This window comes from Nannobrachium achirus (assembly GCF_963921795.1).
Source record: "Nannobrachium achirus genome assembly, chromosome: 22".
NCBI classification, from domain to species: domain Eukaryota; kingdom Metazoa; phylum Chordata; class Actinopteri; order Myctophiformes; family Myctophidae; genus Nannobrachium; species Nannobrachium achirus.
In genome coordinates, this window is record NC_137829.1 from 1493067 (window position 1) to 1517923 (window position 24857).

General features: G+C 42.6%; 1 protein-coding gene across 1 annotated transcript in view; it reads left to right on the forward strand.

The window, feature by feature from the left end:
* Positions 1-24857, forward strand: part of LOC308308144 (low-density lipoprotein receptor-related protein 1B-like) — a gene marked incomplete at both ends in the record, with an annotated part of 592679 nt that overhangs the window by 200227 nt on the left and 367595 nt on the right. Inside the window, 4 exon segments of the mRNA XM_080753509.1 lie at positions 5971-6160; positions 11987-12109; positions 13693-13836; positions 22538-22663. Coding sequence (XP_080609635.1) covers positions 5971-6160; positions 11987-12109; positions 13693-13836; positions 22538-22663 — 583 coding nt within the window.

Consider the following 24857-nt stretch of genomic DNA (forward strand, 5'->3'; position numbering starts at 1 on the left):
AGACCCCTGTTCTTGGACATGGATTCTGCCAATGCAGTGGGAATGGAGTGGATTTTTGCAGAAACTCAGGACTCACCATTCTTGTCCTCTGCTGTGGACGATTCTTTTAGATTCTTTTTACCCTTTACCCCCCGCCAGCACCGTCAAATGTATTACATTTTCTCTGAGTATAATTTGTAAGGATTGCTCCCTGATGTCTTATTCTGAAGGGGCCAAAGAAAGGCAATTTTATTGTATTTTCTACCTTTGCACGTCTGGTTACATTTTCATGTGAGTTGTTTGTGTTTTGTTCGCACAACTGACACACCTGGAGGACGAAGAGCAGGGGGTGGACAATTATTTTTTCCATGAACATGAACAACAGAAAATATTGTGGAGAGAGAGAAAGAGAGAGAGAGAGAGATTCTCCTCTGCATAAATTTAAGCTCTATATCTGGTTTTGCGCTGGGTCTTGTTGGTACCGCGGGGTCCCGCTCAGGGACGTGCTGGGTCTCTGATTCAGCCCGGGAAAAAGAGTTAGAGAGGCCCTCATTGCGCGCTATAGAGAGAGATCTCTCTCTATAGCGCTGCTGCTACTCAAAGATTTGTGACAAAGTGACAAGCCAGTGGGCCAATTACATGAGTTATATTTCATCGTTGTCGTGTGGAAACCTAGTATGTCCAAAACCGTTTGTTTTGTATTTATCATTTTTAAAATGATTTAAACTAGTGAAAACAGCCGATCTACAAGCACACAACGCCTCGCACCGCGAGGCGTTGTGTGTTATCACTACTTTTGTGCGACGGCCTTGTATCATGAAGCAGGGCTTTGCTTTGCGAACAAATTTACAAATTTGAAACTTGGAGATACAAGGTTTCTGCCCGACAGTGACGATTTACTTTGTTGGCCGCACAGCCCCCAAAATGGAATGAAGGCCAACATTTTATTTTATTTTTTTCCCTAATGGCCGGCCTGGACCGGCCGGGAATGAACCGGCCGTTCGGGAGTTTTTCCCGCTTTTCCCAATGGCCAGCACGTCCCTGGTCCCGCTCCCGATGCAGGACTGTAGGTTGAATAATTGGTAAACACAGGGGGAGAGGGCATCATTATGCAGCGGATAGATGTCCGTGGACAGAATGCGGCTCCTTGCTGCTGAATGTTGCAATTTCACCCCTCCCAATCGCACCGACTATACCGATTTATGTGAGAACTAGCCCTTACCCGTTCAAAGATATGAGCTCCGAAATGATGTGCAGTGTGTGGATTATGGGAAGTGCACTGTGCACACAGTATATGAGGGATGGAAAGTAACTTTAACTGGTGCTTGCATGCTAATATGTAGGAGCATCATTGTAAGAAATACCCGTTCCATTGAACGGCTACAGAGATACTGTGTACCGATCTGCATGATTTTGGACAACATCTGTAACAGGGCCAGACCCCCCCCCCCCCCCCGCCGCCGCCCGCCTGCACACACACACACACACTCCCCCCCCCCCCCCCCCCCCCCCCGTGTGTGTGTGTGTGTGTGTGTGTGTGTGTGTGTGTGTGTGTGTGGGTTTGTGTGTGATTGTGCATGGCCTGAACAACAGCGCCCCTCCCTTAACATGTGTGGTCACAAAAGGTACTGTAGGCTAAATAGATATAGATACACCATAAAAATGCTATTATACAGCATACGATTTGTGAAAGTGACAAACGGGCTTCACAGTTATGTCAGGTGTGTTCATATGCTGATGGTGATGCGATTTCAGATCAATTGCTCCAGCCACCGAGGAGAAACGCTGTTTCATACAGACAGACACTCACTCACTCACTCAGACATTCGCAAAATTATAGTATAGATGCGCCCTCAGAGTTACAGACCTGTTATGCTGGCCATTCAGGGCGATTCCTTTATGTGTTCATGATAATACTCATTTTGTATGTCCGTGGCAAAATTTGAATTTTGACAAAAATGGCCACCGTAAGTGAACATGGCGCTGACCGCTATTACGGTGCACTTCTTGTACATAGGCCCACACTTGCCCACGATACCGCAAATATCTATTATGCACACATGCTGCATATTGTGTTAATGTGATAATGTGGCTTTGCAACTTTGTACATTTACTGTGCTCATGTTTACTTTCTTATCTTACCGTACTTTTATCAGGGGATGAAACGTCTTTGTTTTATTGGTGTTTTCTCTTTGTTTGCCCCTCGCTGATGCTGAAGTTGACCCAGTTTCCCCTCAGGGATGAATAACAGTTTATTCTATCTCTTCCCATCCTATTCTTTACAGACTTTGTGGGTCAAATTACATTTACAAGCCAATTCCTCGTCTGAAACATTCTCATTTATTTGTTTGGAGCTTGGAGACCTGGTAGCGGATCATTGGATAATGCAAAGAGTGGCCCCAAAGTTTAGACTATATCTCAAAGTCAATTTCGTACACTGCTCCGCTGCTGCCAGACAGTTTATCTGCGGCTGCGACTGTGAGAGTTGTAAATCAACACCGTCTCTGCAACGCCGTTTTGAAATGCACGTTGTGAACAATAAGCAACCCAGTTGTTGGGTTTGTGAGTCAGCATTTCTTTGTTCAAACGGTATTGCATGAAAACACTTGGTAAAGATTTGTTTTGATTGATATAGGCTCGCAAGCTCGTAGAGCTATTTTATCTATCTTCAAATGGCGAAACTATATAATATTAGGTTAAAGTGGTTCAACTGGTGGCGATGCCTTTAGTGAACAGAAAATGCATTTTCGGCGCGGGATACCAATTTTATTCAATCAGGAGAGAGACATTTGGAAGTGATGACACCAAGAAGTGAGCATTGGAACATTGGAAGTGGAACACTATAAAATTGAAGCTGATAAATGTAGCCTACTATATCTCCTGATCGGCTGAAATTGGCAATCCCCACCTCAAAACGTATGTTTATTGGGCTGCCATAGTTTTGTCATATAGAGCCATGTATCTTTCCTATTGTTTTTACCTGATTTTCAGTGGCATCCTTTAAAACCCATTTAGAACGGGTACACATTATTGTGTATCATTATTTTATGCTTTAACTATTGAAAAATAGCAGATATACAAGCTCACGAGTGCCGCGCTGCGAGCTTGTAGATCTGCTATTTTTGAAAAATCATGAAAATTTGATTTTGACCCGATTCTATATGTGTCTTTTGAATCCTTCTAAGATTTTTTTGAAAAACCCTATGTTTCTATGTCAGCAATCTGGCCAGCCATCGTCAAAGAAAGGGTCCTTTTCACTTCAACCGGAGCTCAGTCAGTCTGTTCTTGAGAGACTACTATGTCAGTGGTTCTCAAACCTTTTCATGTGAAGAACCCCCAAAATGATATTTATTTGGCCACGGACCCCCATCTCAAAATATTTAGTTCCAGGGACCACCCAGAAGCAAAATTTGAGTTACAAACGTTCCCTTTGAAAATACATATATTCAAAGATCTGCACACATTTTCACGACTTTTTCAAAAATAGCAGATCTACAAGCTCGCAGTGCGGCACTCGGTGCCGCGCTGTGAGCTTGTATATCTGCGTTTTTGTATAGCAAATGCGTTTTTGTTTTTTTTGTGTTTGTTTTCAAAGGTTTCTTTCCCTGTTTTGCCTTTTCAGATTTTGATGGAGAATGGAGCGTATTTTTGCAGAAAGTGTCAAGAATTCCCATTGAAAAGTAGAATCCACCTTCATTGGTAGATTTAAAGGGATCAAATTACACCCCACAAAAATGAACATTAAACATTCAGTGTTTTTTTTCCTGTAATCTGTAGTTTTCTTTTTTTTTTTTTTTTTAATGATTAGGCTCAGAAAAGTGAGTTAATTTTCCTCTGGTCGTACACATCATCATCCAGGGGAGGATGTGGTTGTAGGGGAGGGTGTATCACCTTTGATGTTGCTTTCCACTGTGTTTGGATCGTTCCAATGCACCATTTACCATTTACCAGTTCAGTTGTTGAGTTCACCCTCACCTACAACCACATCCTCCTCTGGATGATGATGCGTACGTCCAGAGGCAAATGAACCCACCTTTCTGAGCCTAATTATGCCAAAAACTACAGATTACAGAACATATTTTTGGACATACATATAATTGCCCATGATACCGTGAATATCTATTATGCACACTAGAGGATGACATTTGACAGGAATTCCCGTGGGTCCCGTGGGATTCCCGCAGGACAGGAGTCAAATTTGTATTAATGCCAGGATCGGGACGGGACAGGAGCGGGAATCATCCCAGACCAGTTCATCAAATCGCAGAAATAAATTGCACAGGAAAGTGAGGTCTTTGAACTGCGAACATTATAAAATTATACATTATATAATAATAAACATGATATAAAATATAATATGGATCAAAATAGAAAAACATCTGCACAATCTTTTTTTTTTTTTTTTTTTTGGGAGCGGGATGTGAACGGGAGTGATTTTGACCAGGAGCTGGATAGGACCAGGAGTCATTGTACAGGAGTGGGACAGGACAGGATTTCTTTTTTTACTCTGGCCCAGGATTGGGATGGGACAGGATTTTTTCTGCGGGAGTGGGACGGGACAGGAGTGAAAATCCACTCCCGTGTCATCCTCTAATTCACACGTGCTGCATATTGTGTTAATGTGATGATGTGGCCTTGCAACTTTGTGCATTTACTGTGCTCATGTTTATTTTCTTATCTTACTGTACTTTTATCTGAGGGTGAAACGTCTTTGTTTTATTGGTGTTTACCTTTTACCATTTACCAGTTCAGTTGTTGCGTTCACCCTCACCTACAACCACATCCTCCCCTGGATGATGATGTGTACGTCCTCAGGCAAATGAACCCACTTTTCTGAGCCTAACTATGCCAAAAACTACAGATTACAGAAAAACCACTGAATGTTGAATGTTCCTTTTTTTGTAGTAATTGAGGTCAGGAAACCCCTTTAAACTTCGAAGTCAGAGAAGGTCATAAAAATAGCAAAGATCTACAAGTGTGTGTGTGTGATTGTGTGTGTCTCTCTGTCTGTGCCAGTGACTGCTTCCACACAGAACTGCGACCAGAAACTTGTAAATCAACATTAAACAGCTTGGTGAAATCAGTGCGCTCGCTCGTGCGTGTGTGTGTGAACTTCGTTTGAATCGTTTCAACTGCTGCGCGGATTGGATATTCGTTAGACCCACCCCACCCCCACCCCCACCCCGCGCGCTCATTGGACAGCCGAAAATAAAAACCGATTCATGTACTAAGCTCCAGACCAGAGAAAGAGTCCACTCTGAGAGTGGGCGGGGTCTCTGGTCTTGAAGCAGGCTACAATGTTCTGCCAATCCACTGGAAATCTACTGTCTTGCCAATGGAGGACGTGTGATGTTTTGAAATGGCCAGGGGCATAGTTACGCCGATTTAAAACGAATCCAATACGGAACTAAAACTTCCTATGTTTGGCCGCTAGTTGCTCTGTTTTCCCCCCGCGAGGTACCAAAAAGAATTAGTCTACATTGGACCACATTCGTTTTCCCCTTTGATTTTCTAACCTTAATAAACGTTGTCATAAATACTTTATGGTTCCTGCCGCTAGTAAAAAACTCCCTTTCAATCACCATGATATGCGTTTTGTGCAAATATGGTCCCATTTATGTTAAAATTGATGATACATTTGCGGGGGGAGTGGCCAACTAAACTGATACTAGCCTGCTGTGTTCTTCTTCGCTTTATTTCGGGAGGCTCAACACCACATTCTCCCATGTATCCCTGCGGTTCCACGTGACCGTTGGCAGCCAATAGCATTCCTTGTGATTCCTGGGGTACCATTAAAACAATGATGGTGACACCCATACAAGGGACAAAAAAACATCATTTTCGCAGTGGCTTCGCATCGTCCATAATTTTTCTACAGTCTATGGAAATGGCACATCTGTACAGGATATATGTTAATGCCACGTTGTGCTTCCTTTCCTCCCTCCCCCTCGCTGAACCATCCGTTAATAATAATACGTTGTCCTCCTACAGGTGGTGTACAACGGCAAGGAGCTGAACCATCCGTTCGGCATCTCTCACTACCGCCACTCCATCTTCTGGACCGAGTACATGAACGCCTCGGTCTTCCAGCTGGACCTGACCTCGGGAGAGGTCACGCTCCTGCGCAGCGAGAGGCCGCCGCTGTTCGGCCTGCGGGTCTACGACGCCCAGAGTCAGCAAGGTAGGTCAGACACCGCTGCCGTACCTACGTAGCATTTACTCTGCCCAGAGTCAGCAAGGTCAGACACCGCTGCCGTACCTACGTAGCATTTACTCTGCCCAGAGTCAGCAAGGTCAGACACTGCTACCGTACCTACGTAGCATTTACTCTGCCCAGAGTCAGCAAGGTGACTCTGACGTGTTTTTATATTGTAGTATACTTAACACATAGGATGCCATCATAGGGTTAATGGAACTCACCGGGGCGCGTGTGCGCGCGATGTGTCCTCTGCCTGTGTGACGGCCGCGGGTGTGATCGTTAACGTTGCAATGATATAATCCATCAGCGTGGCTTTACATGAGCGCACAATGTAAACAACCCGCCACCATTTTCCATTGACTTAGAGCGCAGCCTCACTGAAGGGGATCTTCGCAGGGCTGCGCGCGGGTCATGCGAACGTGCAGCGTGCGTGTTGCGTAACGGCCGCAAAGCGTTATGGGTAATGTAGTGTTTTTGCTAATCTGGCGATAAAATAGTAATATTGATTATTATTTATTGGTAGAAACGCCAGGAATGATTTTTTAGCAGCCAATGTGTTAAGTATAGTACTTGAGTAAATGTGCTTAGTTACTTGAGGGACAGCGGATACAATTCCAGGCACCGGAGCCTACCGCGACGCTGCCGCGACAGGTGCCGGACCGTTACCTAACCTTAATCCTAACCTTAACCCTAACCCTAACCTTAACCCTAACCCTAACCTCAGTAAAACTATACTTAACCCTAACCCTAACCTCAGTAAAACTATACTTAACCCTAACCCTAACCTCAGTAAAACTATACCTAACCCTAACCCTAACCTTAACCCTAACCTCAGTAAAACTATACCTAACCCTAATCTTAACCCTAACCCTAACCTCAGTAAAACTATACCTAACCCTAATCTTAACCCTAACCCTAACCTCAGTAAAACTATACCTAACCCTAACATTAACCCTAAACTCAGCAAAACTATACCTAAACCTAACCTTAACCCTAACCTCAGTAAAACTATGCCTAAACCTAACCCTAACCCCTAACCACCATTGTCGCGGCCGCCGGTCCTAGCTGCCGGTCCGTGCGGCGGCTGCCGATCCTATTGACTTGTAAATAGACTAAGCCCCCATGCTCCCCCCCCCCCCCCTTTTTTCTTTGTATTCTGCCTTTTGTATTTGATGTTATGCTTTTGAAACTGATATTATCCTAGATAAAGTACTATGTTCTATCCGTCTGTCTTTCAATGTTATATGAGATACTTAAAGTGTGGTTCCTGTGGAAATAAGCCTCGGCTTTCTAGGATCTCCTTTTAGTTGACCTTGTACCAGTGATTTGTACTGTCATGAAACTGTACTTTTTTCTATTGCAAACTTCTAATAAATTCTTCAATCAATCAATCAATTGCCGGCGATGCAGCGCGACTGCCGGTCGAACCTGCCGGTCCTGTTCTGTGCCTGCCGTGGCAATTCCGCGGCAGGTTCTGGTGCCGGTGAATGTATTCACTCCTTCTGAGTTACTTTCCACCACTGCCATTAGGATAAGTGACTCAAAGTGCCGTTGCGTTCTCATTTTTTTTAAATTCTGCATTCACACCGAGACTCATCGGTGATTGAAAACGCTGTAGTGTGCATGCCATGTGGCTAGGTGGCGGTGTGACACACCGCCAGATAAGACCAGTGATGCACCTCCTCCGTTCTACTTCCTATCACAGCTGTCGTGCTCACTCTAGGCTGTTTACTAGGGATGCGAAGATATACCGGTACGGATCGTAATCGCGATACAAACGTCCGCGATACGGTTGAATCGGTTCATTCAGTGTGTACCGGTACAATAGACGGCCGAAATCGTGATGGATCGTACCGTGAGTGTCTGGATCGGTAAATTCCGCGATTGTATCGGTTCTTCCATATAGTATTTCATTCTATCCTGTGTTTCCGAGGCGCCATGAATGCACCATCATCAGCCGTTCAACCCCTCCCCAAAAGCCAGTCTTTAACGCGAGCTGCGACTCGGACAGACCATAGAGTATATGGGACAGACGGACAACATCTGCACTCTGCATGCAGGCAACCAGGGAGACAGACAGTGCAGCGAAATGCGAGTGAATCAACACTAACTAGCAGCCGGCCCCACGGGTTAAAAAGATGCAAGATTAGTTGTACAGTACTTAGCTTTATAACATCCAAGTCCGCTGCGCTGATTGTTGTCACAGAGTAGCACAGGCTGATCGAGTGATATGTAATCAACAGCCGTTTCTTAGCGAATCTCCGACGGACAATTGATTGAGATCATCTTCTGTGCTATATTAACTGCACACACACAACAACAATGTTGCTGGGTGTTGTAGGACTACTGCTTGCGTTTAAAACAAAGTATTTGTTACTGTTCTAACTTTCCTGTTGATGCAAGCAACTCTCTCACTTTCTCTGCTGCTAGTTCTGCTCTGGGAAAGAAGCCTAATTTATACATCGCAGTACAAGGGTGTCGCACCTAAAATAGCAGACCTACAAGCTCACAATGCGTCGTGGATGCGACGCGCTGTGAGCTTGTAGGTCTGTTTTAAAACATTTTGGCTATAAAAATTGCATAATCCTGGATTAAATATAATATATTATAATATAATATAATATAATATAATATAATATAATATAATATAATAATACAAACCAGGGAGGGACTTTATTGTTTTTCAGGTCAAGGACCCCTTAGCTCAGACAGAGATCAAGCAGGGACCCTCGCTGTAGGCTAGGCATTATAGCCTACTGTATCACACAAATATTTGGCAGGCCCCCTGTAATAACCCTGGATTGGGGTCCCTGACTCCCAGTTGAAGACATATAGGCCTACTAATAATGACATAGGCCTTCTATATGATTAGTTATCAAACAATTCTACAATAGCCAGCAGCTTTGTGTTCTCCCAGAATACTATAGGCCTATGTTGGGTTGTTAGACAGAGCCTAGTACTACAGTGAAACAATAAATTGCCTTGAATTTAAATTTCATAAATTTTTAGTCGCTATGTTTTGTAAATTTTGGGATTTGGGCTTGAATCGTGGTGAATCGTGAATCGTATCGCATCGTATCGGGAACAGGGGTGGATCGCGATGTATCGTATCGGCAGGATTTCAATGTATCGCAATTATATCGTATCGCTGGCAGTGTATCGAGGTCCGTATCGTATCGCCTCAGTGGTCGAGATTCGCATCCCTACTGTTTACATAATAGAGTTATATATTAAATAGAGGACGGACAGCCCCGCCCACAGCTATTCATTTCAACGTAAGTTGCTCAGTGGCGTTTGAAGCACCCGGAAGACTGCCGGAAGTATCTGTGTATTGCACGCTGATTGGTTGGCCAAAATTATAGGCCAAAAATGTGATTGGCCGAGGCACTGAGCAGGCGCACTAGGGTAAACATTAGCCTTAGCAGTTAGCATACGCACACGCAGTAGCGTTCAATTGTCGTCCCAGGTTTGACCACTAGGCTAATGGCTGCTTCAATGTTCTACCGTGGTTCTGGGGGCTTGGTTTACATTTGTGGCTTTGCACCACGAGTCGACGATGAGCCATGATGAAACGAGGCGGAGCGTCTTCTAAGATTTCCATTCTGAAAGGTGGTTTCACCTTGTTTTGCGGATTCAACCCCCGAAAACGCAGCTGTCGTCTAAATGGACGGCATATCTGACATTTTATATTTGCCGTTCTCTCTAGAAACCGTCTTGGCTGAGAGGGAGGGAGAGCCTGGGAGGGAGGGAGGATGCAGTTGGATGGCAAACGATGATGGATGCCTGCTGTAGGAACGCTAAGCAGATGACTAGATAGTAGAGACAGTGTAGCAAGATGTGCAAGATGTGCATGGTTGAGAGAGGAGTAGGGATGGGACGATGTGAAAATGTCATATCACAATGTTTGTGACAAAAGAAATCGCGATTTACGATATTATCGCGACAATCAAAATCCATTATCCTGGGGCAGAACATTTGCTAAAAAATAGCAAATCTTGTTGGGATGTGTTGCGAGCTTGTAGATCGGCTATTTTTTGGCAAAGACATTTGATAGAGTGGAAAAAAAGATAATCAAGTACATATATTACAAGTACCTTTGACCAATTATAGAGGGTTTAAGTGGTACCAGATATGCAGCTTGGCAAATAAAAGGTGAATTGATCCCAGAGCATAACAGAGGACGATATCACGATAAATGAAATCTCCACGATACGATTATCCTGAGTGTACGCGGGTATGTATGTGGTTATGTGGGTATGGGCAGTATGTGGATATATACCTGTAAGCGCAAGCGGGTATGTTGTCTGTGGGTATGTACTGTATGTGGGTATGTATAGGGTATGGACAGTATGTGGGTATGTACTGTATGTGGGTATGTATAGGGTATGGACAGTATGTGGGTATGTACAGTATGTGGGGTATGTAAGTGGGTATGTGGGTATGTATGTGGCCGTATTTGGATATTGAGCCAGCCAATTAGGAGAAAGTAACGCAGAATGACTATGTGATGACAAGGTCAGGGTGTCGTGGCACCCTAGGGTGCCGTGGTGCCAGTCCAGGGGAGCCTCAGAATAATTTGATCACATTTGTAATCCATCAATATCACCTCATCAATATCACTTCACTATTCTTTGTAAAACAGACCTGACACTTGATGAGTTCTTTTTCCATATACAGCCAACATTCTACACCAAAAATAGCCGATCTACAAGCTCACTTGTAGATCGGCTATTTTCGGTGAACCTTCCCCCCTCAGAATAGGGATGCTGGGGTTCAAGTCCATTTGTAGAATCGGCCTCCGGTCAAGTAGGTAGAATCCCCCCCCCACCACACACGCACGCACGCACGCGCGCACGCGCACACGCACACGCACACGCACACACACGCACAACTTATTTTCACAAACGGAACCCCTGTACCGCTATCCAATGGAAGTGGAACCCTTCAACTGATCCAGTGTGCTACTCGTTCATATATTATTTGGTCTCGGTTCAAGTCTTGTAAGTGTTTTAATTTAGTATCAGAAAGCTGCATTGCCGCAGATAATGAGAAGCAGGCCTTCCTGCATGCCGGGCCAAACATGTGCCGCCGCCGCCGCGGTGGGGGTCAGAGCAGCTTCATTCACTGCTGGCCGTTCATCCACTGCTCCTCGTGTCACAGCGCAGATTAATTGGCTGTCCAATCCTCTGAGCATTATACCGATTGGCCCTTTAACAAAAAAAAAAACACAGAGTGCTTTATCTCATTGGCTCAGGCACTGAGCCCGTTGAGGCTTTAACACTAAATGGAAGTGACAAACTTGTCTCATGCTTCAACTTTAGAGATGTGACAGCTTTTTTTAACAGAGAGAGAGAGAGAGAGAGAGAGAGAGAGAGAGAGAGAGAGAGAGAGAGAGAGAGAGGAAATCTATTCTCCCCAGAGAATGGTAGTAGTAGGGTTTTGTCCAAAAAAGAAAAAACTAAAAGAAAGAAAGAAAAATTCTTCTTCCAAGAAGGATAAAAATGTCAAGCCGCTATTGTGTTGTCAGTAATTCATGTGACGTGTGCTTACATATGGTGTTGGCATGGCACCTGGTACAGGAAATGACTTTTATATCAAGAGAAATATTCTCTGGTGTGTTTGTTTGCTGAATTCCAAGAGCCCTTTGAACCACCGCTTGGAGGAGTAAGTAGACAGCCATAACAACAACACATCAACAACAACAGGAGGCCATCGTGGGAGCGATGTGGGGGCTTATTTTCTTCTCTTTTTTTTAAACCTGGCGTGAGCGAGACAACAACCTTATTTTGGCTCTCTGTGTGTCTCCAGGTGACAACGCGTGCCGGGTAAATTATGGGGGTTGTGGTACCCTCTGTCTGGCCGTCCCAGGAGGCCGAGTGTGTGCCTGCGCTGACAACCAGGTCCTGGAGAAGAACAATGTCACCTGCATGGGTACGTATGCTGTGTGTGAGAGCACGGAAATGAAAATAAAAATTAAAAAGGAATATATATATATATATATATATATATATATATATATATATATCGTCGTTGTCAGGTGGAAACCTTGTATGTCCAAAACCATTTGTTTTTATCATTAATTTAATTAATTTTATATTGAACTAACCTAGTGAAAACAGCCAATCTACAAGCACACAACGCCTCGCACTGATGTTTTCACTACTTTTGTGCGACAGCCTTGTCTGACGAAACAGGGCTTTACTTAGCGGAAAAAAACGTACACATTTGAAACTTGGAGATACAAGGTTTCTGCCCGACAGTGATATACATCGATTTTATAGAAGCGATTTCTTTTTCTAGAAAAACTAAAAGAGACACAGATTTGAGATCATAGCCATTGCAGGATTTTGTGGGAAACTTGAAGGAGAATTCCAGACTACCCATTTTACCTTAATCTGATAATCTGGTTATAATATCCCAGAACAAGTGACATTTTTATTATTTGTTTATTATTTACTTAATCCCAAGTCTACTGCAGCTCCGATCACGAGTGGCGTATTTTATTTATTTATGTATTAGTAAATTGCTTATATCGCTTTTTTGTTGTTGATGTTCATAATGCCGAAATACTCTCCACAGTGTTTGTGTCCCAAATGAGCCGCCGTAGCTCAATGGGGAATCAGGAGAAATCTTGTTTTGCAAGACTTAAGGAAATACACGTTCTTTCGAGCGATACAAATACCGGCAAGCGATTTACTGAAGAGAAAAAAAGAAACGGGTAGTCCAGAATTCTTCTCTAAGTCACATAAGGGAGGGAGGGTACAAACTGGACCACTCTCAACCTAACCTGGAAATCAGACAAATCTGTGCAGTGTGAGAAAAATGTGCCCTATAGTCTGGTCATGCCAGGCTACTCCTAATCTGGCGAGACTATGTTTTGGACATTCTAGGCAATACATGTTCAAAGAAATGTAAAAAATATATATATATATATTTACAAGCAGAAAGTTGTGAGCTTGTAAATACTGTAGGCTATTATACGCTCCCCTTCCCTGTCTCTCTTTACTGTGTAGGCTACTTTCAATAAAATAAACAAATAAATACAAATAATAATAATAATAATCTGTTATTATCGGTTTCCTGTTTGTTCCAGAAGCAGGCACGTGCACACACAGACATCAAAGGGGGCTTGAGCCCCTGCCCTTTTACCCGTCTGTAAAAAGTGCCCTCTCCAGACCATGAATGCTGTTTTTACTATGGTGAAAGAAAAGCAAATGCCCCCCTTTCCATGCCATACCTGAAGGCAGCATTCAAGAGAATTGCCTTGTGCAAACTCTCCTGAACTTGAATGCAGCATCTTATGTTGAAATAATTGCCCCCTCTGTGTAGAAATCCATGCCGTTACGCCACATCTCCAGTATTCACACTATATGCTTAGTTCAGTGTGGTATCAAGCACCGACAATAGCCGACATCCAAGCTTGGAGGTCTGCTATTTTCGATATTTTCACCAAAAGGCCCTTTTATAAATGTCATCCCCTGCCTCTCTAACATTCTCTGCACGTCCCTGTCTAGAAGTGTCCACTGGAGGGCCGGAGCCTCAGCGGTGTAAGAGCGATGAGTTCCAGTGTCACAACCAGCGCTGCATCCGAGACACCTGGAAATGTGACGGGGACGACGACTGTCTGGACGGCAGCGACGAGGACGCACACAGCTGCTGTGAGTGGCAAAGACTTTCTGTTTTACACACCCTTATAAGGTTCTTATTGTGGGCTCGCCAGTACCTGGCGAGCACACTTTAGATATTGTCATTATTTATTTATTTATTTATCTAGTAAGTAGACGGGATTTTCGGTTCCTTTCTACTCCTACATACTTAGTGAGAAAATGAAAATAAAAACATCAATGTGTTCAGCTTACAGTGGCGACGTGTGCTATTACTTTTTACAGCAATCGGCCAAATGGTGGCGCTGTAGGAAGCCTTCGAAAGTGCGAACTTTGAACAGGTATAGCTCATGCTGTGTTATACATACAGCCATGAAACCTGTATACACTTATGCGTCTCCTCATGCCGAACAACTTTTACCCTCTAACTTTTGACCTCTGACCTTTAGGTCTCCCACAATTCGGAATAATATGAAAAACAGTAAAAATCTATCTCCTCCTGGGATTTTTGAGTTAAGCGCACAAAACTTTTTTCACATGAACTTTGGACCAATACGGTCAGATTGATCAACCAGATTTTTTTTAAAGTGAAATATAATTTTTTAATAATTCCATCAATATTGCGGTTTTATGCAAATTATTCTTCGGCCTCTAAATCATACATGCAAAGTTACACATTCATGGCATTTGGCAAAGATGTGGAGGGTTAGTCAAAGTATCACTGAAACCAATTTTATTCCAATCGGCCAAAGGGGGGCGCTATACGAAGCGTTTGAAAATTCAAACTTCAAACGGGCATAAGTCATGACTCGTTTTGTTTGAAGACATGCAACTTGTTACACGCGTGCTTTGACTCGAGCGGAAGACATCTGTGTTGTTGTTAAGTAAGCTCCGCCCTTCGATTTTCCGCCATATTGAGCAGTTTGTAAAACGCGTAAACCCGCTTTTATTCTGGAATTTTCGCTCCACGTGCACAAAACTTTTTTTACGTGAACTTTGGACCGATATCTAAAGATCTGTCAGATCGGATTTCTTTAAAATTGAAACATGTTTTTTTAAATAAATTCAATGAATATTGCAGTTTTATGCAAATTATTCTTCTGCCTCTAAATCATACATGCAAAGTAACATGTTCATGGCATTTGGCAAAGATGTAGAGTGTTAGTCCAAATATCACTAAAACCAATCTTACCCCAATTGGCCAAAGGGGGGCGCTATATCATTTTGAGCAGTTTGTGAAACGCTTAAACCCGTTAGGATTTTTTTTTTTGCAATTTGCATGAAACATTCTACACACAATCTAAGGACCTTTATCTAATATGCCTATGAAGTGCACACACACAAAAAAATTATAATAATGAATATAGCTGCAAGCAGCGATAAAGTGTCCAAAGCCAAAAACACCTCAAATCATGAACACAGCCTGCAATGTGCGTGAAATCTTGCAAGCACATTCCCAATAGGTCAAGGAACAGATACCACCCTTCTTACATTGGCCTGTTATAGCGCCACCAGCGGGTCAACTTTTGCACAACACATTTTTGGAACAAAATGGACCAATCGTTGACGTCAGTAACGTCAAAGAGAGCACTGCCTGCGATCTTGACATTTTGTGCTTTTATAGCCATTGTTTTCCGGCTTGAAGCGAGCCCACAATTGTTTCGAAGGAACAATATTTTTCTAGTTTTGATCATAAGACCCAATTTATAATGAACGTCAAGTCTAAAAAATGTTTTCATAACATGTTTGACACTGATTTACCACGACACTATGGTATAGCCTACATGAGGAGTTCACTAGTAGGCCTACTAGTGGTTCTCAAACGTTTTATTTGCAAGGACCACCATAAATCTGGGAGTGTACAAAATGTGTCCATTAAAGGTCCAAGGAATGCTTCCGGACGATATACACGTGAACATGCACCCGCAGACACATTACATTTGAACAATTTAGGCATTTAGCATTTAGCTCTTAATCCAGAGATGCTTACAGTTCAGTAAGCAAGGTAATACATCAAACGCATAATAACGTGCATTTGTGGGCCTGGTGTAATATTACTGGACTTTTTTTTTTCTTTTCTACATGGAGTCCCCCCCCCCCCCCCCCCTCCCCCTCCAATAGCCGCCTCCTCTTTCCTCGACACCGCTTTTTGCTTTTGAGTGAATCGATTAGATAAACACCGGGCTGGATGCCCCTGCAATGCTGACTTAATCAGAAAAGAAAAAAAAAACACAAATGCGATTATCAGAACTGGGAATAAAAGAAGAAAAAGTAAATCAATTATAATTATCCACTCTGCTGGGAATATCTACTTTAACGATTATCCTCTTAACTAGATTTGTTTTATTGCGTATGATTGCGTCTTCAGATTTTTCTCAATATATATATATATATATATATATATATATTTTAAATCTGGGACAAAGTTTGTCTCTCAAAGTGAGAGGGAATAATGGATGTTTAGTGGTTTAAAGGGAATGCCAAGTGGTCTTTTCTTTTTTAGGCTTTGAAATCAAGCTCCCCTCCCTCCTGTGTCCTGAGACAATCTTATCTGTTAGTTAACATTCCCCACGCTCTCCCACAGCTAGAAATAAAAGAGGGGTTGGCCCTCGTCCTAATCTGTGATTTCACAGAGTGCCAGGGTACCACAGAGGAGGCTGCACTGAAGAAAGGTGATTGCAGAAGAAGAAGGCAAAAGGATGTTTCACTCCTGCAGAGAACCGATGGCATGACTGCAAAATGTTAAAACATCATTATGATGTACCACTTAACTCATTTACTGCCACCAAATTATTATTATTCTTTTTTTCTGGTTATATTGCGGATCTTACACGATGCGTGTGCACGCTGTTCGACGTTTGCGAATGCAAAACAAAAATTTTTGATCCGAGCTGCCGTTCTCGAGTTAGCCACAGCAGTGTTTACAAAGTAAGCAAACAGTAAGAAACAGAATACAGACTAAACGGCTTGTTCCGGCCAAAGGAAATTTTTTTCTGGTTCCCGGGTTACCGGCCCAGAACGGAAGCACTACTCTAGGTTACCTAGTAACCCCGGAGCGGCATTCCGATTTGGGATTGTTTTATAACCACAAACAAAAGGCATAAAAGGTGTTTCTGACAATTAAAGAGTTAAGAGCTTAAAGGAGTAGTTCACACCCAAAATGACTTTTTTTCTATCGATTCCTCACCCCATGGAAACTTACAATAATATACTTTTTGTTTTTGATGCATTCCTAAGCCAATAACTTAATAATTATAGTTTTACCTCCATTGATTCCAGATGGAGACCCAAATGCATTCGTAATCAATGAACGTACAAAGAGTCTCCTGAGATTATTGGCTTCGCAATGCGACAAAAGCTTGAGCTTGGAGGTCTGCTATTTTCGATATTTCCACCAAAATGTCCAATTTAGAAATGTCAGCCCCTGCCCCTCTAACATTCTCTGCACGTCCCTGCATACCGAGATGTATATTGTGTTCATTACCTCCGCCGGAAGACCCGGGAGGCGGAGATGATGTTTTAATGTGAATGAAATCACGTAGACTAAATCAGTCGTGTCTTTAAAGGCTGCTAATATATCATTATTTTATAGTCCTTACAAGAATGCAACAGCGATTCTTTTTTTAATTGCAGCTCTGTTTCAAAGCGTTAAAAAAAAACCGAAATACCAAAATGAACGTGGGATGACATCAGGGACGTGCTGGGCCCCTGATTCAGCCCGGGAAAAAGAGTTGGAGAGGCCCTCATTGCGCGCTATAGAGAGAGATCTCTCTCTATAGCGCTGCTGCTACTCAAAGATTTGCCATTTCAGATCATGACAAGTGACAAGCCAGTGGGCCAATTACATGAGTTATATTTTGTTGTTGTCGGGTGGAAACCTTGTATGTACAAAACCGTTTGTTTTGTATTTATCATTTTAAAAATGATTTAAACTAGTGAAAAATAGCCGATCTACAAGCACACAACGCCTCACGTTGCGAGGTGTTGTGTGCTTGTAGATCTGCTGTTTTCACTACTTTTGTGTGACGGCCTTGTATGATGAAGCAGGAGATACGGTTTCTGCCCGACAGTGACTATTTACTTTGTTGGCCACCCAGCCCCCAAAATGGAACAACATTTTATTTTTATTTTTTTCCTAATGGCCGGCCTGGACCGGCCGGGAATGAACCGGCCGTTCGGGAGTTGCTTTTCCCAATGGCCAGCACGTCCCTGGATGATAATTAAATAATGAGATCCAGATCACCCCGCGCATGTTCAGCACAAAAATAGTGACATTATGGATGCAATTAAACCTCCCAAATGTGTGAGATCCCAGACATGGGCCTGTGGTCTGTCAGCGGGAAATTATTTGCGTCATTAACACTACAGCATGTTAACCACATGAACCTCAGCGCTCTTGTTCCTCGGCATGTCATAGCGGGAGAACATTGTGTGAAAATAGACAGACATTTTACAACGTGTTGTTGGGACCTTGATATGAAGATCGACTACTTTCAGTGAAGATCTTTGATGTAGTACAGACCCCCGGGCAACATATACAGGTATGGGCTTTAACCTGCTTAAAACCCGGCATCCGTATTGCGAGGAAAGGTTTAGCCGGAAAATAGCAGATCTACTGGGGGCACGGTGGTGCAGTCGGTAGCACTGTCTACTGGGGGCACGGTGGTGCAGTCGGTAGCACTGTGGCCTCACAGCTAGAAGGTCCTGGGTTTGATTCCCCCTGGTGCTGTGGGCGCTGGAGGCATGTTCTCTCCTCCGCGTCATCAGTGCCCATACTGTGGGGTTAGCGAAAGGGCCCATACTGTGGGGTTAGCGAAAGGGCCCATACTGTGGGGTTAGCGAAAGGGCCCATACTGTGGGGTTAGCGAAAGGGCCCATACTGTGGGGTTAGCGAAAGGGCCCATACTGTGGGGTTAGCGAAAGGGCCCATACTGTGGGGTTAGCGAAAGGGCCCATACTGTGGGGTTAGCGAAAGGGCCCATACTGTGGGGTTAGCGAAAGGGCCTTTCTGTGTTTGCCTGGTACCCTCAAAGAAGATCCTGGGTTGGGACGCCTGGGAAATAGTCTTGTAAATCTAGGGAAAAAATACACTCAGGTTGGACAAAATGTTATTATTTAGTTTTTCAACTGATTCTGTTAGGAAATTAGGTCTACTAGCCAGGATAAAAAATCTATCATGATCTGCTCACTGCAAATACCCACAGTGGCCAAATCAAGTTGGGCTCCCATCGACTTTCTATACAGGAGGAAAATACCCAGAAAAAAATCTGCTTTAAGTAGGATGTGAGGGGTCTAACTAGCACTAGTCAAAAAATCCTATAGGATCTTCGAAATTTCCAATATAATCCTATAGGATTTTGAAAATCCTATAGGATCATATTGGTTTTTCACAAATTTCCAATACAGTCCTATAGGATTCTATCAGTACTTTAGAAAATCCAATAGGATTTTGCAAATTTCCAATAGGATCCTATTGGGTTATATCTAACTTTGGAAAGTCCAATAGGATCCTATTGGAACTTTGCAAAATCCTATTGGATTTTGTAAAGTTCCAATAGGATCCTATTGGGTTATATCTAACTCTGTAAAGTCCAATAGGATCCTATTGGAACTTTGCAAAATCCAATTGGATTTTGTAAAGTTCCAATAGGATCCTATTGGGTTATATCTAACTTTGGAAAGTCCAATAGGATCCTATTGGAACTTTGCAAAATCCAATTGGATTTTGTAAAGTTCCAATAGGATCCTATTGGGTTATATCTAACTTTGGAAAGTCCAATAGGATCCTATTGGAACTTTGCAACATCCAATTGGATTTTGTAAAGTTCCAATAGGATCCTATTGGGTTATATCTAACTTTGGAAAGTCCAATAGGATCCTATTGGAGTTTTGCAAAATCCAATTGGATTTTGTAAAGTTCCAATAGGATCCTATTGGAACTGTAGGATTTCTGATAGAAAAATCCTTTGGAAAATCCCATTAAGAATCCTATAAGAATCCTTTACAGTTTTGGAACAGATCCTATTGGATATTTTCTTATAGGATAATAATCCTATAAGAAAAAAATCCAATAGGATAGAAAAATCCTTTAGAAAATCCCATTAAGAATCCTATAAGAATCCTTTACAGTTTTGGAACAGATCTCATTGGATATTTTCTTATAGGATAATAATCCTATAAGAAAAAATCCAATAGGATTTGTGTAGGGGAAATCCTATTGGATCCTATAAAATGTCAAATAGGACCAAAAACCCATCCTTACTAGCAGGAGCTGTGGCGCAGAGGATCAGGGCAGGATTCATGCACCGGAGGTCGTAAGTTCGAATCTCACTCAAGATGTCAATGATAATGTCAAATCTAATACTGTATGTCTTAACACTGATAGCCTGATAAATCAGTCCATACAACACCACCCCCTGTTGGTGGGTGGCAGCCAGGCAAGGCACCTGAGGCATTACAGTACCATAAAGATGTACAATGCCTCGCCAAAATATCCTTTAGGATTCTGATAGAGAATCCTATAAGAATCCTTTACAGTTTTGGAACAGATCCTATTGGATATTTTCTTATAGGATTATCCTATAAGAAAATATCCAATAGGATCTGTTCCAAAACTGTAAAGGATTCTAATAGGATTCTTAATGGGATTTTCTAAAGGATTATTATCCTATAAGAAAATATCCAATAGGATCTGTTCCAAAACTGTAAAGGATTCTTATAGGATTCTTAATGGGATTTTCTAAAGGATTTTATAATCCTATAAGACAATATCCTATAGGATCTGTTCCAAAACTGTAAAGGATTCTTATAGGATTCTTAATGGGATTTTCTAAAGGATTTTATAATCCTATAAGACAATATCCTATAGGATTTTCTAAAGGATTTTTTGACTAGGGAGGGGTTTGTCATGATGCTGAATCCATTGCAAGCATTTGTTTTGCACAAAAAAAACATTCCTTGGGCTAAAAATGGCCCCAGAAAATGATGGTTTAGTGATGAAAAGTGATGAGTCATCAATACAATTATCTTTTGTTGGCGTTTTCTGGGGCCAATGAATGTTTTTTGTGCAAAACAAATGCTTGCAATGGATTCAGCATCATGACAAACCCCAACTTGATTTGGCCACTGTGGGTATTTGCAGTGAGCAGATCATGGTAGATTTTTTTATCCTGGCTAGTAGACCTAATTTCCTAACAGAATCAGTTGAAAAACTAAATAATAAAATTTTGTCCAACCTCTGCCTTAATTTTACCTGACTAAAAGGAGGGGAAAGGAACTGCTTGTAATAACGCGTTCCTTCCACACGATACGTCCTACCGGGGAAAACTCCCCCTGTCAGGTGAAAAGAAGCGGCTTGGACTCCTCATGCATAGAAGGAAGCATGAGGTCAGTCCGTTGCTCTCCCCAGGTTGGCAGACGCTGGGTGAAAAAACGGGGTTGGTTCTGTACATGGGCCACGGGGGCAGCGTCAGCACACAGGACACGGCAAAACCTGCCAAAACGATGTACACCGTCCATCCAAACTGTTCAATGACGTAGCCATAAATTAATCCAATCACCGCTGAGACGAGTATGATCCCCTGGAAGATCTGTTCGGCAAGCTTCTGACCTTTATAATCCAATTGTTAGTATGAAAAAAATGTGCGTTGTGAGCTTGTTGATCTGCTATTCACAGCGAAAGCTTTCCCCTCACTTACAGAAAACAGAAAAGACACTAGTATTGAGCCCTGAGGGACTGTGGTAAACCATTTAGGGTTTTACGTGGTGAATGTAACCGAAACACCTTTAAGTGTCCAGTTCAACGCCATCTGTAGATAGATTCCGAGATGAAGACATTTTACTGCTGAGGATTGCATTGAAGCCAACGGAGGATTTCACTTCCTGATGATGTCATCTCCCAATAGTCCAGGCGTTTCGGGCAGTATTTTGATGGAATCGTGCACTTTATGAAAGAAGCATGACATTTGGCACACAGTTAGAACATGCCATATGGAACATTTTTGGCTATAGGGGCATCGCAGATTTGTCTTGGGAAACTTGTGGGAGCCAATCAAAGTTGGGCTCTCATAGACTTTACTATAGAGTAAAATAATACAAAAAATACATATGCTTTAAGTAGCATGTGAGGGGTCAAAATAGGTGTTTTTGGGGATTCTGAATCCAATGCAAACATTTGTTTTTTTCATCACTTTTCAGAGTTTTGTGTCGGCCGTTTCTCGGAAAGGAATGTTTTTCGTGCAAAACAAATGCTTGCATTGGTTTCAGAATCCCGAATAACACCTAGTTTGACCCCTCACATGCTACTTAAAGCATATTTATTTTTTGTATTATTTTACTTAGAAAAGTCTATGAGAGCAACTTTGATTGGCTCCCACAAGTTTCCCGAGACAAATCTGCGATGCCCCTATAGCCAAAAATGTTCCATATGGCATGTTCTAACTGTGTGCCAAATTTCATGCTTCTTTCATAAAGTGCACGATGTTTGCCTGAAACGCTCGGACTATCACCCGTGGGTCCCAATGACAGCACGTTACTGTTATTTAATATAAAAGTGATATTCCGACTTTAATCGAGAAAAGCACTCCGCGTCTGGGTTTCAAATCCCGACTTTGGTCTATAAACATTCTATATTTCTTCGTGTAGTACTGTACACAATAGAAACCCATTGAAACCCATCTGGTACTGATATTTTCACTTGGTGTAAAAAGGTTGAGATACAGTAAGTATTCATTCTCTTTCTTCCTTTCCCCCCCAGACAACCATAGCTGTCCCATTGACCAGTTCAAGTGCAACAACAATCGCTGCATTCCCAAACGATGGCTTTGCGATGGCACGAATGACTGTGGCAGCAACGAGGACGAATCCAACATGACTTGCTCCGGTGGGTACAAACAACAACAGTTCTGTGTATGTGTTCCTACCAGGCATGTGCACACATAGACATCAAAGGGGCCTTGAGCCCCTGCCCTTTTATCCGTCTGTAAAAAAGTGCCCTAGCTCTCCAGACCATGAATGCAGTTTGTACTATGGTGAAAGACATGCAAATGCCATACCTGAAGGCAGCATTCAAGCAAATTGCCGACCTTCAAGCTCGGAGGTTGAAGTTTTGCTATTTTTTGATATTTTCACCAAAAGGCCCTTTTAGAAATTTCAGCCCCTGCCTCTCTAACAGAGAGCTGCGGGGCTGCAGTAGGAGGATAAACAGCAACGCAGCCCTTTCTCTGCACAGAAATCTTCTGCCTGACTTCATTGATACTGTCAGAGGTTTTGATCAGAAGCCCTTAATAAGAACTGGCGGTGAGGCGAGGTGAGATGAGGTGATGCGCTGCCATATAGCTGAGTGATTCTAGTGAGCCCGCCTGGGGAGCCAGAGAGGCCCTGGTTGTTGCACGCTTGATTCCATGCATGGTGAGGCCGGCCAGCAAAGTGTCCATGTGTGTCCAGTCCCTGAGCAAGACTCTGAACCCCCGAATGCTCCCGGAGCGCAGTAGGATCCAATGGCTGCTCCTATAACCTGCTAGTTATAGGATGGGTAAATTACATCACTGCTCCTAGTTGTTACAGGATGGGTAAATGACATCACTGCTCAAGGTTCTAACACCACTTTCACATTAGCCCCTTTTCGACTGCAGCTTTAGCACCTCACCACACCACACCACATAAACATATCTACATTTTCCATTACACAAAAGTACCCCTTATCGGTAAGAAACAAATTGACCCTTTTAACTGTGATTATAATACAATATAAAGTTGTATTACAACTATCCTAAATTATAATACACTATAATGCATTATAACTGTGATTATAATAGACTATCAAGTATTAATGTATTACTAGGGTAATTATAATACACTATAATAGATTATAATATAGAATCTATTATCATGTATTACAACTATATCCTGGTGGTCTAAATGAAAAGTCAGTGAGTGATCAGTCATTATGAAGTGTTTGGCCCTGTTTGACCTAGCTCAGACCTACTCTAGATTGGATACTTTTTAGTACCACGTTTAGTACCACTTTCACACCACTCTACCCAGGTCCTTGTAGTGGAAAACCTGGCACAAGTGGGCGGTGTGGTGTTGGGCCTGTGGAAAAGGGGCTATTGAGATACGCCCTTTTCTGTGAAAATACAAACATTTGCAGATCAACAAGAGCATGACACGTTGCACTGTAGGCTCGTACAGTAGAGATTGTCTTCTTTCAGCAAAGATACTTACAGTAGGCCTACTGTAGAGCGAAGGGCCCTGGAGGACTCAGGTCAGCCACGTACAGGGTTTATAATATTGTTCGAAAGTTGCTGTGAAAAGGAGCCATTCCATGCTTTGAAGTTGTGTTGGGTTGCATTAGCACACAGGAACAGGAACCGGCTTCAAGCAGACTGCTGTTATCCTGAGATCAGTTTTAAATTAAATTAAGTTAGCAGAACATTTGAATCGGGGTTAGATGAGGTTCGAGGAACCTTTTGAAATGTCGTATTTTATTTGATTTTCTTTTATTATGAGGCAATATGTAAAAAATAATCCAGGCCTTTAACACGAAATCAAGTACTAAACCATTGATTTTTAAACTTTTCTTTCTTTTTCTTTTTTCTTTTGCTGTTAAAAATTCCTTTCCGTACAGATGGATGTGTTTAGATCAAAGACTTTGACTGTGTTGTCAGACAGTCCTCCCTGTTCTGTCTCACGCTGCCGCTCCAGAGGAGCCAGTTCTTCAGATCAGTCTCATTGCGTGAGATCTGTAACATCAAAGAGGTTTAGCACCTACAAAGGGGCCGACTCCCCCGTGACTCCCCCCTGAAAAGTGAGTGCATGTCAGAACCACTTACAGTGGATCAGCGTATCAGACTCAACCTCCTGTAAGGTCTGCTACTACTGTAGTGGTTCAGAACCACTTACAGTGGATCAGCGTATCAGACTCAACCTCCTGTAAGGTCTGCTACTACTGTAGTGGTTCAGAACCACTTACAGTGGATCAGCGTATCAGACTCAACCTCCTGTAAGGTCTGCTACTACTGTAGTGGTTCAGAACCACTTACAGTGGATCAGCGTATCAGACTCAACCTCCTGTA